Raw genomic sequence first — 15,118 nt, forward strand, 5'->3', positions numbered from 1 at the left:
AAATGCCATTGAAATAAACACTCCAAATGTAATCTGTAAATGTAACACTTTATAGGTTAAGACAATGCCAATGTTAATGTCACCCATTAAAACCATCACAGGATTTCTAACCAGACCATGGAAGAGCTTACATTTAGTACGAATTACCTAGATCCATCAAATATTCATTCTTTACGATTATTATTTTACTGCCCCAGCTTGAGATGTAGACACTTTTCATTTTATTGCTCGTTACTTTCGAGAGGGAGATAAAACAATGGTGCGAAGACATTCAGTTTCACCCACAAACATTGACAAACGCATTCAATCCAAGGCCAGTGAAACAGAATTACTGAGCACCATTGAAAAAGCTGCCACAACGAAAGCGCAAGTTTATTTGCATGGACAAAGTGAAATTATCTGACAGGCGTACGCTTCGTGCGACACAACAAAGTCCCGAAGGGCGAGGAGGAAGAGGAGCCGGGTTTTCGGCTGACGATACAGCGCGGCCTTTTCATGAGTCACCGCGCCATTTTGCCAGCCGAGCCGCGAGCGAAGCCCTTTCTTCTCTGTCCGCGTTCCTACGCCAGCCCTGGCTCTGATAAGACTTCCCGTGACTAACCCTCACCTCCTCTGTCTGTTACGGCACGAAAACGACGAGGTTTACAGGAAGCGGAGGGTAAAACTAAATATATCCCAGAGATTGCATTTTCAGAGAGGAACCTGCGGCAAGCACAGGTGCCCTCATTAAGAACTTCCTTCGATCGATGGAGAACCTCTAACTTCCCACTTCAGGTGTGAGATGTTGTTGAGAGAGCCTATCTCTATTTAAGAGACTTTAATCGCAAGACAAGCTCGGTTGAGTAAACTTAACTAGAACTTAATTAATTTGTGCTCATGTGCTAGTTTGTGTCTAGTACTTCTCCCGTTTATCTTTAAAGGTGTCTACTGTATTTTTCTAATCTCCACAGGGACTAAAAAGAAAAGTTGCCTCAGAGCTACCTGTGGTGCAACAGACAGGACGCACTGAAGTCCAGAGAGAAAAGGAAAAATTGTCCCTGTCAAATAAATACACAAATCAACCAAAATCAAACGCAAATACTGCTTGTTGTTTCACCGAAGGGGAACTAAAAAAAAAATCCTTGTGAAACATTCAGTTTCACTATCGAACACATTTGAAAAGCAAAAGGTGTAAAAGTGCAATCAGTACAAGATAGGAAATACGGGTGTGTCAACAAAAACTTTATCAACACAGCAGCCACACACCAGTCTAACAAGTGAAACAGAATTCCTGAAGAAAAAACCCTGCTATATCCTATCTAAAAGCTTATCCAAACAGACTAGACACAAATACTCTTGTACAAACAAAATCCCAAACTTCCTGGACTTTTTGTACAAAAACAAGGCTCAAAGCTGAAAAGCAGCCCGTTTGTTGACATTGTGCACTGTCCCTGTCGAATAAATAAGCAAAATAAAATTCTGAATGAAAACGTGACCGAATACAAACCAGATGTACCCTCCACCCAGATGTGACTCACGCAAGTATCTAATCTGCTACCCTTGGAGACATTAACATATGATCTCCGAAAATCCACACAATTTTGGAAGCTCTGTTCACATCTATGGTTATATCTGGAAAAGGCTCTTGAACCATGTAATATGTGCTATGGAATACCTTAAATATTGCCTTCCTTCTGTCATTGCTATCTGTAAACCTAATGTATTGTGTGGTTTAAAGATCTTATACAGTCCCAATTTAATTCTTTTTTACTTACTCTATTTATTTATTTATTTTTTTATTCTCCTCCAACTTGCCTTGCCCCGTTCCTGTATGTACTGAGGGACTGACCTTAACTGCTACACACTGAACTAGTGCACAGCGATCTTACTGTAACCTTGTGAAATCCTAATGAATATATAATTGAGAAAACACCACCGAAACTAAGAAAAGGAAACCTAGCGTTGACTGGCCTGCAGGCTCTCTGGAGGGGTCCTACCTGTCGAAGGAGTCGGTGGCCATCTTGTACAGGTAGACGAAGAGCCGGCTGCAGTGGCGCAGGCGCGGGCAGACCCCATCGGCGGGGAGCGGCTCGTCCTCCAGGAGCCTCTGGAAGGGCCGGGCGTTGGAGGGCAGCGCCCCGGCCGAGCCCGCCACCTTCCGCCCGTCCGAGAAGCAGCCCAGGAGCCGCACGGCGTCGGCCAGCTTGTCGTACTGCACCTCGGTGCGGAAGAAGTGCGAGTTGGCCGGCTCGTAGCGCATGGCGGCCGTCAGCGTGCGGAAGACGGCGTGCAGCAGCTCGAACACCTGGTTCTGATTGGCCCTCTCCCAGCCGTTGCGCGGCGGCGAGCACAGCGACGTCTCCATGGCCACCAGCAGGGAGGTGAGGTAGACGAAGCCGCCCACCTTGCGGAAGACGGTGCGAGTACGGTGGCTCTCCCTCAGGACCGCCAGGAGGGCCTGGAGCGGCGGGGGGGGGGGGGGCGGGGGGGGGGGGGGGAGGAGGAGGAGGAGGAGGAGGAGGGAGAGGGTGAAGATTAAGGGATGAGATGGCTTGGTCCGTTGGGTTTGCTATACTCAAACACGACCGCAGTCGACCGCAGCATGACTCAGCATTGACACCTGCGTCCTCCACACAAGCCTGGCTCCCAGCACGGTTAGCCTTTTTATATATTAAAGCTGCTCCCTTGTGATCTGAACAAGCGACGTTTGAGCGAAACAGCCAGGCTACCTTTTCTCATATAAAAAAACAAAAAAACAAAATGGCAGTTATTGACTGCTACCGGAAAATCTCCCATACGTGATAAATAATAATTGGAAGGAAGGTAGCAGACTGATTCTTTTCCCTTGATGATTCATGGCAGGAAAAGCAGAGTGATTACAGGCTTAATCGCTCTGAGCTGCACCTGAAAGAAGCAGCTTCACACTGAGTAGAGAAGACCCACACTGTAGTCACAGAATGAAGCATTTTACCTTTCACAATCATTATTTAATTACTGAAACATTACAGCATAAACATGCGTGTACGTGTGTGTGTGTCTGTATGTCTGCACGTTATTTTCCAGTTTCAGGAGACCTTACAAGCGTAGAATAGCACAATAAAACTGAATTTACAGGAGAATGCCACACATCAAGGGATCTTTTTATGCCAGTAGCTTTTGAAAATTTCCATTTTCTCAGGCTAATGAATTCCATTTGAGTGAGAAGTCTTCTGAAGACGATTTTGGCAGCACAATTAACAGTAATCATCAAACAAAAAATATAGATTTTCAATATATTTTCACAAAGAGACAGGTGTGAAACAGGACAGGTGTCTACAGGGGACAGGTGGCTATACAAAATCTGTCTAGAGAGGACAAGTGGTTAAAGAAAACAGACATCGTGTCCACACGGGACAGGTGCTTACACTGGACAAGTGATTACACGGGACAGGTGCTCATACGGGTCAGGGGTGTGCACAGAGGGGGGTGTGGCAAGGTGCAGGGGCGGGGCCAGGGGCGGGTCAGCCTCTCACCCTCAGGATGTCGGTTTTGAGCTGCAGTTCGGTGGGCGGGGCAGAGTGCATGAGGCCCAGCAGGGTGCCCATGTCGTCGTCGCCGCTCGGCGACAGCACCAGCTGCTGGATGATCATCAGAGCGTGCTCGCGGCACTGCCGGTACTTCAGAATGTTATGGACACACCGCGCGCCGCCAAACTCCCGAAACAGACCTGCCAGAGAGAGACAGAAACAGCGACACAGGAAAAGAGACAAACAAGCAATTAGGGGAAGAGCGATCGAAAGGGCAATACACAGAAGAGAAATATTAAAGAGAGGGAAAAAAAGCTATTATGGAAAGGGAGATCGAGAGAAAGTGGGAAAATAGAAAACAGTAAAATCACTCAGGTGAAAAAGGGGTAATTTTGATTCTTAGAAAACCCCGTCAGCTGACGTGAGGCAAACCGGAGGCTAAATTCGGTAGCGTAAATCTCACTCTCGAAATGGAGGCATTCGTGACAGCACGAAGCAGAAGAGAGAAAATCAGAGGTGCGCTCTCCACAGCCTGACACGGCACGCCGAGCAAACACACACAAAAAAATGCAAATAAAATGTAAAAAACGCACAGTTTTCAAAGAAAATGGCGGTAATCTATGCAACACACCTGGACGGAGCACACACTGCTACTTCAGTATTAGTGCTTCTATATAATAGGTGCTGATGAAACCCATTAATTCTGCCACTATGCTATTACACAAGCCACAGAAAGGAGAAGAGCAAGAACAAGAACAAGATGTTATTTTATTCAACAGTTTTTCTTGTACTGTGTTTTCCAAATAAAAAAAATAACGATAATAAAAAGTCATTTTTGCCTCCACTACAAAATGAAATTACAGTGGAGGCAAACAAAAGAAAAGACAAGAAAAGGCCAACGACAGCATTATTTCAGAAAAGAACATGCATTCATGCAGACGAGTATAAGAGCTGGCACAAGAACAGCACACACAAGCATTACTCTCACAAAAAATTCTACTAAGATACTCTATTCCATACAACCAAAAAGCAAAAATAATTAGCCCTGGAAGAAGTTTAATTTATGCATCTTTAATGTATTCTGTGGGTGTCTGGGCACAGGAGATTGCAACTGCGTATGAGGGCGTTCACTCTGCGTTTTTACTGAGCTACTCAACACTAGACCTAAAATATGTATGCCAGCTTCAGAAAAACCACTTTGTCACCTGCGCAGACAGGTACGGAGTACGTCAGCGCATAGCTGAAGACAGAGAGGCCTCGTGATAAAGTATGAACCGGAATATTCTAGAAGCTCCACGCGCAACAACCGAGCCCTAGGTGTAGAAAACGTGTTCGATATCCCGTCTGGTGAAAACAAAAATACACAAATGCCTTCTTTCAAAAGGCAAGGACAGCTTTTTCAAAGAACGATTCAAAGAACGATTTCTTTCATTTCGTTATATCAGAAGTGCAGACATTCTTTCTCCGCGTACGGCACGCGAAAGACTACTTTGAAATAATCAGCACAGTCATTATGTAAATACATAGGCTTAGGTGTGACGGTTATTCAGCGTAGGTGTAAATGAGGGCTCGCCTTCCTGTTAAAATAGACTTATTACAGCGCTAATTACAGGTGTGTTCGGGTTTCATCTAGAGATTACACCGCGTTCAAAATGTGGTGCCGGCTAGAACCTCTGCAGAAGCTAACGGTTGCCAGTTTAAGGACAACAGGCGATGTGACACAGCAGTATTTAATGTGCCACAGTTTACAGCCAGATTCAGAGGCAGTAGCTAAGAAAGAGAGATTAACCTGCAGTGACAGGCCACTGGCTGAACCCGATACCGCAGTGAATCTTAACACCACTGTGGGGGGGGGGGGAGAGGGGTGGGGGTTGTGTGGGAACATTTGTTTGCAGTCTGACCGCCAAGCAGCCCGTTTGGGTTTGTGGGAAGGGGGGAGTGGGGGGGGTTGAGTGACAGCACAAAGGAAAGCGCTGTGTGAGCCTGGTCCCCGGGGGATGGATGCTGTTTTTTTCTCCCTGGAAGAACAGAACAGGCCGGCTAGCCCCTGGCTTCAGCTCGAGGAAAAGGGCGGGAAACGAGGGCGAGGAGGGGAGAGCGTCACGCCGATATCTCGGGGCTGTCTGCAGGCATCGACGGCGGTGCTCAACGGCGGAAGCCACCATTGGTGTAACCTCCGCCCGACGAGTCCTTTGTCATTCCCCCCTCCCGACTTTCCGCCTTTATCGGCCAGACAAAGAGCCCCGCGGATGACACCGGCGGGCTTCGGGGATTACGCGGCTGGCGCATCCGCGGGGTATCAGGGGATTCCGTCAGGATTAAGGCCCGCGTTAATCCCGGGGTGCGGATCCGCGCAAGGCGCCACAAAGAGGCGGTTTTTGAGGAAGCCTGGCGGCTGAGGATTTGGTGGGGGGGGGGGTGAAGAGCGCACCTGCGTTGGTGTTGGAGCCCTGGAGCAGGACGGTGAGCGTCTCCATCACCAGCCAGGCCAGCTGCTTCTGCTCCTCCGCCTGGTTGCTGTTCTTGGTGCCGCCAGAGGCTGGAGGGAAAGAGTCACAAGCGTGTGATGGACAGCACAGCCCTCCACTGCCCTGGACCATCTGTGAGTCTGTTACTACTGGCCTGAATCACAATGACTTCCACAACCCGCTCAAGCATCTTTCACTACGACCTGGGAGAATTGTTCCACATCTGTGCACAAAAATACACAGCTAAATTTGCATTCATTCCCAAACGCTCGCCTAGTGATTTACAGCAAGAAAACAAAACAGCAAAAGTAACTGACAGCTCAGTCAATCCACTGCCAGAAAAATAACTCTCGGTTTTCGTATCATTAAATAGATCGAGTTTTTTCAACGTCAGCCTGTCTCAAGATGGAAGTGCGGAACCTTCCGGAAGCTCCTCCTCACCCTGCTCGACGTGGGCCTGGGCGGGGTCCTTCATCAGGGCGGCGTACTTGTGCAGCAGGTTGACCAGGACCTCCAGGAGGCCCACCTCGCGGAAGACCTCGCTGAAGACGGGGTCGTGGCGGGTGAGCTTGAGCAGGGTGCGCGTGGCCGTGATGCTGCACTGGTACGAGGTGCTGGACTTGAGCAGCACGCTAACGCTGAACAGCTCCTTGCAGGGGACGTAGTTCAGGCTGAAGACCACGAACTCCAGCAGCTCGAAGTACTTGGCCTGGGCCTCGGGGAGCCGGGAGATCTTGTCGGCGAACTGGGACAGCGTGTGCTGGGCCTCCAGGATGAAGTAGTTGGCCCGGTCGGCCATGTAGATGTTGCCGATGGCCTCCAGGATGGAGCGGGTGAGCCGGCTGCTCTTGGCCTTCAGGAAGGCGTTGTGGAGCACGGAGAAGGCCGGGACGTTCCTCACCGCGTGCCCTGGAGGTTCCGCATGGCAAGAAAAGGGTCAAAATATCAGACATGCTCTCCGTTCAAGAACAAAAATCTTCACAAACATGCTACAGCACAGTAATATGGACTACTGCACTACAGTCAAGTGTCTTTTGAGATCTGAACCAACATCCACACTGTAAAAGGATCATAAAAGAAATGAAAGCTTTAAGGACAAAGAAACCTTATGTCAGAAACCCGCAAGTCCTCAATCAGTCCCTGCAGCATTGAATTTGCTGATCTACCGATATCCTTCCCAACGGCCATTTCCACAGGCAAATTAATCCGTCATTCATCGCTCATGCAAAGGAGCCATTCAGGCTCTAATGTGCTTCGCTGCACACGAGCGTGGACACACTCTGTGGTTCATTTTGAGGTCTTCATCAAAGGAGTCCGTGCCAGGGGAACCTGAAGTGACAGGGCGTGTAAACAGACTAATCCGCCGCTTGTGGGTGTGCGAATCTCCCACGGAAACGCCGCGGCACGTCTCCCTCCTGAACGCTGCGGAGAGCGGAGAGCTCGTGCTTCTGGCCCGACGCGCAAAGCCACCTGCGCCTTATCAGACCCAATAAGTCCCTTCCTCTTAATTAAGCTCCTGTCCTCTTTATTTCTCCTGGGGATTCCAAGCACTTCCTGATAAGAAAAGTAATCAATTCACAGAAGCCAAGGTGGACCTGGTTCAACTACCTTGTTAAATGATGGCTTAAAGTCGTTCAAAAAAGACTATTAGATAACAAAATAGCAGCTAATAGGTCACACACATAGAGGGTAACTCTACAGAGTGCCCCAAGGCTAAAAACACCAAGAGAATAAGGAATGTTCACCACACCCTAAACAGCTACTGGCACAGAGTTAATCCTGGATAAATGCACTTCTTTAAAACTTCACACCACCGCCCACGTGCTGGAAAATGGCTCAGAAAAAATGGCTGCAGGACCGTTTACTGCGTGGAATCACCAAACGTGATTATTTATAAAATATCTAGCACTAGTGCTACAACATGTGTTATTATATATATATTATGTTATTTTTCTGACTGGGCTCCGTTCCACCAAAATTGTCTCGATTCCACAGACGACAAGGCACAACAACAATTTTGGAATTGGGAATCAAATAAATGTTAATTTAAGTTAAAAATAAAACCTTTGTTTAGCTTCCCAAAAAAGACACACACAGACACACACACACACAACAAAAGGCATCCTTGCTTCTCAGAACAGCAGTTAAATAAATGTGGTACATGGCCATGTATACAAGGGATACAGCTTTACCCTCCACTCGTATAAAATTCTATATAAAATTGAACTTCTGCAGTTAATCTGTACTTATTAGAAACTCGCTACTCTTCAGAAAAATAGATTGGCTTGTTTTCAATACCAAACAGGTTGGAATTCAGAATAAAATTCTAAATTGACATCTTACATAATTCAGGTCCTGGATTTTTGAACAAGGCCAACATTCGATGAGACCTTTTGACACCCCAGTGGGTTCTGTCTACCAAAGGTCTGTGTGTTGGCACACGGTGGGTTCTGAAGGCCGGTACTGACCGTTCCCGGAGGGCTGCGGGACCACGAACCCGGGCAGGAGGAAGGGCGCCCCCGTGGTGAGGCCCCCCGGTTTGAGGTCGCTCACGCCGTACGTGGTGAGGGCCGTCACCAGGTTCACCAGGTCCTTCAGCGCGTCTTTGGCGTCGTCCTCTTTGGCCTGCTCCAGCCTGCAGAGACCACGCGTGGGATTAGCGCGCGCACTGGCACACAAGGGCCGCAAAACACCACCCCGCTAACCGCCATCTGTTCACACTGACATTGCCTCTTCTAAAAAAATACATGAAAGTACAACACGGAAGATCTGAATATCTTTAGCCTTTGTGGCTCGACCACTACAATTAAAACATCCATGTCCTTCTTCTTGACTCTAACCTCTAACCAAAGCACAATTCTGTTTGTTCCACAAAAGAAAAATATTCACCATGACCATGGTCAATTTCTAAAATTGCATTCACACAAAGCTCCCTCTAAACAGTTAGAATGTAGTTCAGAGGGACTTTCCATCTCGAAGAAGGTGGAGACACCTTTTATAGGGGATTCTCTGACCCCAATAAAAATAACAGTTAGAGAAGTGAAACAGGATATGAACGGCTGAACACAAACAAAAGCTTGTAAATGAACAAGTTCAACTCCAGAAGCCTTTTCGCTTTAGTGCCCCCCTCGCACCTGAGCATCAGGTCGCAGAGGAAGGCGTATCCCTGGCACACGCGGAAATCGTCCAGCAGGGTCTGGGACACGTCGCTGGAGTCCTTCAGGAAGCAGGAGAGGCCGGCGAACATCTCCACGATCTCCAGGGGCGAGAGGTCGTCCGACTGCTGCATGTTCTGGACGCACGTGGACAGGCACTCTTTCTCTGCGGAAACAACGCTCCGCGTTACATTTTTCATGCAGTCGTAACACAAAAAACAAAATGGCGTAATAGCAAAACGGTTGAGATGAAATGTACTGTAGCATATTACTTTGAAAACGTAACAGCCTGAGGTGCCGGCAATAATCGACTGCATGTACTGCAGAACTATTTCATGTTGAAAGAGCTCCCTAGAGACATCACACAGTATTATAAAGAGTTGATTTCTTACAATGGGAAACAAATGAGCAACGACACAACCATATATGTTTGAGTGTCTGCCCCAAGTGTAATCCACCAAGTCCATAACTCTAGTGTCATTTTAATCTTGCATTTTGTCCTCTGTGAGAGCACATCCATTTTTCCGGAATTTTCTTTCCCTTCCCAGTGTGTAACAGCCACTAGAATTGATACCATGATACACTGGCTGCCCGTGCAGATTACTGTCACAGCTAAACGCAATCCAACACCTGCAGGTGTTTTCCAGATAATCACCTATCCAACTGAATCGTCTAACTACACTAACAAACACGGTCTCCAATGCAGAATCCAAAAGGAAACTGTTTGAATTGTAATCATAGGTACATAAAAAAAATACCATATGGCAGTGAGTACCAGACGTTCTGAGTCTACGCAAATTAATGAATGCATTTACTGCTGACACACTGCTTACTAAAGCATAGCCTGACATATGTTAAAATATGAAATTAACTTTAAAAAGTATGTCAGATCGACTGGCTGCAGCGGGTGTAACAGGCGCAGTGTTTAATTTGGCGAGTATGACCGCCAACGCAGAAGCGCACCGTGGATGTACTTGACCACGTTGACGCTCAGGCCGTGGCGGGAGATGGTCATGAGCACCTCCCCGGCGCTCCTCCTCCAGGGCAGGTTGTGGGGGGGGCACCAGGAGGTGATGGCGCTGAACAGCAGCTGCAGGTCGTCCTTCTGGGCCAGCTCCTCCGCGGGGGACACGAAGCTGCACAGCTTCACCAGGATCTGACATGGGGAGAGGGGCGGGGTCACGTCTCACATGGCCCACTCCTCAACTCAACAACCTCCCCCCCAGGGTCTGAAGTGTTACTGAAGCTTGTGTTCTACACACATCTCAACAAATTCACACCGGGTTTAAAGGAACACATGCTCAGCTTCTATTTAAGGGTATTTTTATACACTTTGGCTTCACCATGTAGAAATTACAGCAAACAGTTTTTAAACATAGCGCCACCATTTCAGGGCACGATAATGTTTGTAAAATATTATTATTACCTAAATGAAAGTAGAGACAAATTAATTAAAAATATGCATTTGTCCCAAACATTATGGAGTTAACTGTATCAGATATCCCAGATAACCCATCGTGAGCGCAAAGGAACAGGGACCTGCAGTTTAAGATGATGCCCATAATGAGGTCCAGTTCTCCCCCTCAGCTCTGGGTCGAGCCCTAACCGTGGCACGCGGTCGGCGCGACCGCAGTCTTACCTGCACGAAGACCTTCTGCAGCAGGGCGCGGCGGTCGGCCAGGGGCAGCTCGGTGGGCGAGGCGCTCGCCGCCTCGGGCGTGTGCGGCAAGTCGAAGAAGAGGTACAGACACTTCACCAGCGTGGAGGGCACTGACATGGTGGTCATACAGTCCACCGTTTTCTGCACAGAAACACAGGCCACGAGTGGGTCAGAATTATATGACACTATACACAGTCTGTTAGGTCATAGCCTAATACAGAGCAGTATAGAGTAGCATGTAAACTGCTTACACTTTTATCTGTGGTTGTGTGTAATGCGTTTATGTGTGTGTGAAGTTACTTCCACTATATCTGGTTTTGTAATGTCTTACCAATGGCCTGTTACTTGGTGTTACGCTGATTCTAAGTTCAGAACGTCTCATCCAGTGTTTCAGACGGCTCCCTTAAAAATGCACACCATTGTGGAAATTAGAGTGTTCCTGCTATCCCGCTTATTTAATTAGTATCATTATATTAAGCCGTGCACTTAGGGAAGATTGAACAGATGTCACAACTCCTAGTCGCGCGAGCTTGACCGTGAGGCAAAATGTCGTCTTCCCCAGAGGCGTCTGTCATCCTAACGAGACGCGAGGCGCGGCCGTAGCCCGGGTAACCCACGGCGCGGCGTCCGCTCGCCTCCGTTTGCCGATCCGGGGGAAAAGCGCAGCGCCGTCGGCTTAAGAGCTCATCCGTGAAGACGAGTCGCGCTTTTTCGCTTTTCTTCACGGCTCGGCGACGCCGTTCTCTCACACCTCTTACACAAAAAGCCTTAAGATTGATCGCCATTTCTGAATCTCTCGAAGCTTACCAAACCGACGCAGCTAGCGCATCGGCGCATCTAATCCGGAACCGGGTCCCGGCTGAGAAAAATAACAAGGCGCAATCGTAGCTCTCGACACACAGATCAGTAAACACAGAGGAACACAAAAATGCTCTTTCTGCTTGTCAGTGAAAGAACGTAAAGCACTGTAAATGGTGATTATCTGGACGTGTGCCAGGACAGACTTACGGAATGTGAAAACACCTGCCGTATACATTAGGCTTTATGTCAGATAATATAATTTTAATTATCAATAAGCCAAAATCATCCTGTCACGCACAGTTTGATTTCTGAATGAATCTAAAATGCACCACATGTTTTGCTCATCTTCTACTCGCTTAACGATGGATCTCTACGCTGATACAAAACCGCACATCTCGAGCGTGTTCCAGTTTTCCCCTCAAGGTTACGAGCCGCGGGGGGGGTTTGGCGGTAAATCCGCGCTTACGGGAGGAGACGGGCCGACAGGAGGGGGTTAACTGCCGGGGAGAGACGGAATAACAACGCCGCGGCTAAACAAACCGGGGAGCGGCGGGTCAAGGTTACTTCTCCCCTCCGCGGCGGGGCCGCCCAATTACGGTGTCAGCCGCGGAGAAATTACACCTGACATGCCGGGGGGGGAGAGGGGGAGCGTCTTCATTTTCCGAGGCGAGGGGAGATAAAAAAGAGAGAGAAATCGTCCGAGGTAACGAAGCGAGGGCGGATGCTGAAAGGGCCAGCCTTTTTTTGGGGCGTACGCTCGGCTCTTGTCCCGCCCACGCTATCGGGAGGGGGGGGGGGGGTGCATCCAGAGCGGCCTTTTGTCTGCATACCGGGGCCCATAATACAAAATACACAGCCCCCCCTCCGTCGCATACAAAGGGAACTGGACTTAGGAAAGACTGCCTTGAAGCAGTGCTGTTGCACTAGATCTGCTGTTGAGTCAGCATCACTTCACACAGGAAGCATAAGAGAGCGGTAAACAGCCTGAGATGTTTCTTTAAGAAATGAGGTCACACCCCTTTGGGAGGCTCCACCCCCACAAATAAGAGAGAAAGGAGTCAGCCAACAAAGTGGCTCAAGGGGCCAGGGGAGATGAGGGTGACTCACCAACCTGAAGTCACGCTGTAGAAACCAGCTCCAAAAAATGGTTGTTATCAGACCCCTCAAAGTCCCACCCCAGTCTATCATCCCAAAAACAGAAATAAGAAATTCCATTTGAAAGCAATAGTAGCAGCCCCTCTGAGGAAAATATAAATCAGATATAAAAACACTTCAGAAAAACATTTGCAGCTTCAATGTGCCAGAGCCAATGCAAATGCAAATCCTCCCATAACAGAGTAAATAACCAAATTATGAATGAATGAATTGTAATGGCAGTGAGTGCAATCCAGACATAAAGGAAGAATAAGAGCCATACATATTGTTCACAGCATGCTAAGCCATTTACACTTTACCCTTGGCCCCAGCCAAAGGCAATAAACCAGGACTGCCCAACCCTGTTCCTGGAACTCTATCGTCCTGCAGGTTTTCATTCCAAACCTATCAAAGCACACCTTATTCAACAGCTAGAAAGCTCATCAAGCTGGTAATTAGTAGAATCAGGTGTGCCAAATTAGCCTTGAAATGAAAACATACAGGACGGTATAACTACAGGAACAGGGTTGGACAACCTTGGAGTAAGCCATTCGCGCTTGACCCTTGACCCCAGCTGAAGACAGTAAGCCATTCGCACTTGACCCTTGACCCCAGCTGAAGACAGTAAGCCATTCACACTTGACCCTTGACACTTCACCCCAGCCGAAGACAGTAAGCCATTTGCTCTTGAACCTTGACCCCAGCTGAAGGTAGTGACCCTCACACACCTGTCCAGATGAAGCCAGGAGGTTGATGGTGGTGAGCAGCATCCATCCCCGACTGGCCTCTTCGCTCTGATTGACCTCCAGGAACTGGACAATGGCTCTGCTGGCTGCCTCTGCAGAGAAATTACACCCAGTACATTTCAGTTACACTAGAAACCAAAGGCAGAAATGCACCCGTACAGCGGTGCATGCTGGGATGGATTAATTTAAGACGCCAGCCCCTGAGTTTGAAATGAGCAAAATACAGATCCTGAAATCACACTGTCTCTCTGTCACCTAGATCTTTGGCATAGCAGGCAACATGACATGAGGTACTCAATGCACTGAATGCCAAATACCCTTCACACACATAAAATATATGTTGCGGTAACATGATGTGTTACTGTGGCATAGTTTTCATCTTTAGAAATGGTGCAGAACAAAATTGTAGAATCCAGGAGAGCAATTTCTGTCTTACACAGAGTAACAATTCGCAATCTATCCAATTTCAATGAGCCGTTAAACTTGACAATGTCAGGGGAAAAATGTGCACCAGGTCTATATAGCAAGTGTATGCCTTGTGGCATTCAAAGACATGAAAGGGTGGATATCTTTCACAGCTTATAGCAGATGTTCAAAAGCTCTGGAGCACATATGGACGAGGGTTTTGCTGCACAGGACCTGAGATTTGATCAGTAAATCAATGCCTGATTCTCTGCAAAAACAAGTCACATGACACCTGTGGAGAAAAGACGTCAGCACACAGAGCCAGAATGGCTCCGACTGTGCACCTCGGTAGACATTTTGGTTCATTTGCCAATTTAATTAAGCGAGTACCCAGCGAAGCAGAACAGGCTAGTGCGCACATGAGAAATATGCAGAATCTGGAACCAAAAATGATCTCTCATAAAGAACATCAAGCTCATAGTCAATGCGGCTGAATTAATTCAGAGCCTATTATGTTGGTTTGTCTGCGCTAAAATAATCAGCAGCAGTCTAAGCTCTGGAGGAATTTAACAAATAAAATCACACTTGACATTTTAAAAAATGAAAAAGAGGCTAAAAGATTACCATGCTTTGATCAGTGAAATGGATTTATTCCGTTCGTAATCCTGATGTGCATTACTCTGAAGCATCACCACATATGTTGGTAATTAGAGGAGAACGACCTATCGGTGACCCCATTTTATTTAAGTTTAACTTGTCTCTTGACTCGCGGTGACAAATCCACGCAGGAAGTGGACTGCAGTCTTATGTAAGCATGCGTTGCAGGTTAAAGCTGTGTACTGGAACCGAATGATAAAGGAGAGGTGGAGGTAGGCTGACACTAAGTAAAATTAAGAAGGAACCGGGGAGCGATGCGTCACAGATGGAAAAGGTCTGACCTTCCCGCAGAGGGAACACCGGGCTTACAGGGCAGATACTCCAGAGGCCCTGCTTTCAGTCTTTAACTCTTTCAGGTGGACGGCACGGACCACCAAAAAACGAACGAAAGACAGGCACTGTTCCGTCAAGCTAGCGCCACATATTAAAGCAGCAGGCCTCTTTTCGTTTAAGAATATCTAGCCTATTCGTTCGTTTATTCGTTCGGTCGTTCGTCCACAGCCAAAGGTCTTCGGAAATTTCCATCTAAACGAGATTAGGTTTTGTTCTCAGAGGAATCGGGGGGGGGGGGGGAAACGGGAACAAACCGAATTGACATTTTAGCCTC

General features: G+C 47.8%; 1 protein-coding gene across 1 annotated transcript in view; it reads right to left on the reverse strand.

The window, feature by feature from the left end:
* Positions 1–15,118, reverse strand: part of wdfy3 (WD repeat and FYVE domain containing 3) — a 67,681-nt gene that overhangs the window by 39,712 nt on the left and 12,851 nt on the right. The window contains 9 exon segments of the mRNA XM_064353219.1: positions 1,977–2,437; positions 3,492–3,685; positions 5,917–6,024; positions 6,395–6,862; positions 8,422–8,588; positions 9,088–9,274; positions 10,072–10,264; positions 10,748–10,909; positions 13,432–13,541. Coding sequence (XP_064209289.1) covers positions 1,977–2,437; positions 3,492–3,685; positions 5,917–6,024; positions 6,395–6,862; positions 8,422–8,588; positions 9,088–9,274; positions 10,072–10,264; positions 10,748–10,909; positions 13,432–13,541 — 2,050 coding nt within the window.

The sequence above is a fragment of the Anguilla rostrata genome, chromosome 10, assembly GCF_018555375.3.
Source record: "Anguilla rostrata isolate EN2019 chromosome 10, ASM1855537v3, whole genome shotgun sequence".
Taxonomy (NCBI): domain Eukaryota; kingdom Metazoa; phylum Chordata; class Actinopteri; order Anguilliformes; family Anguillidae; genus Anguilla; species Anguilla rostrata.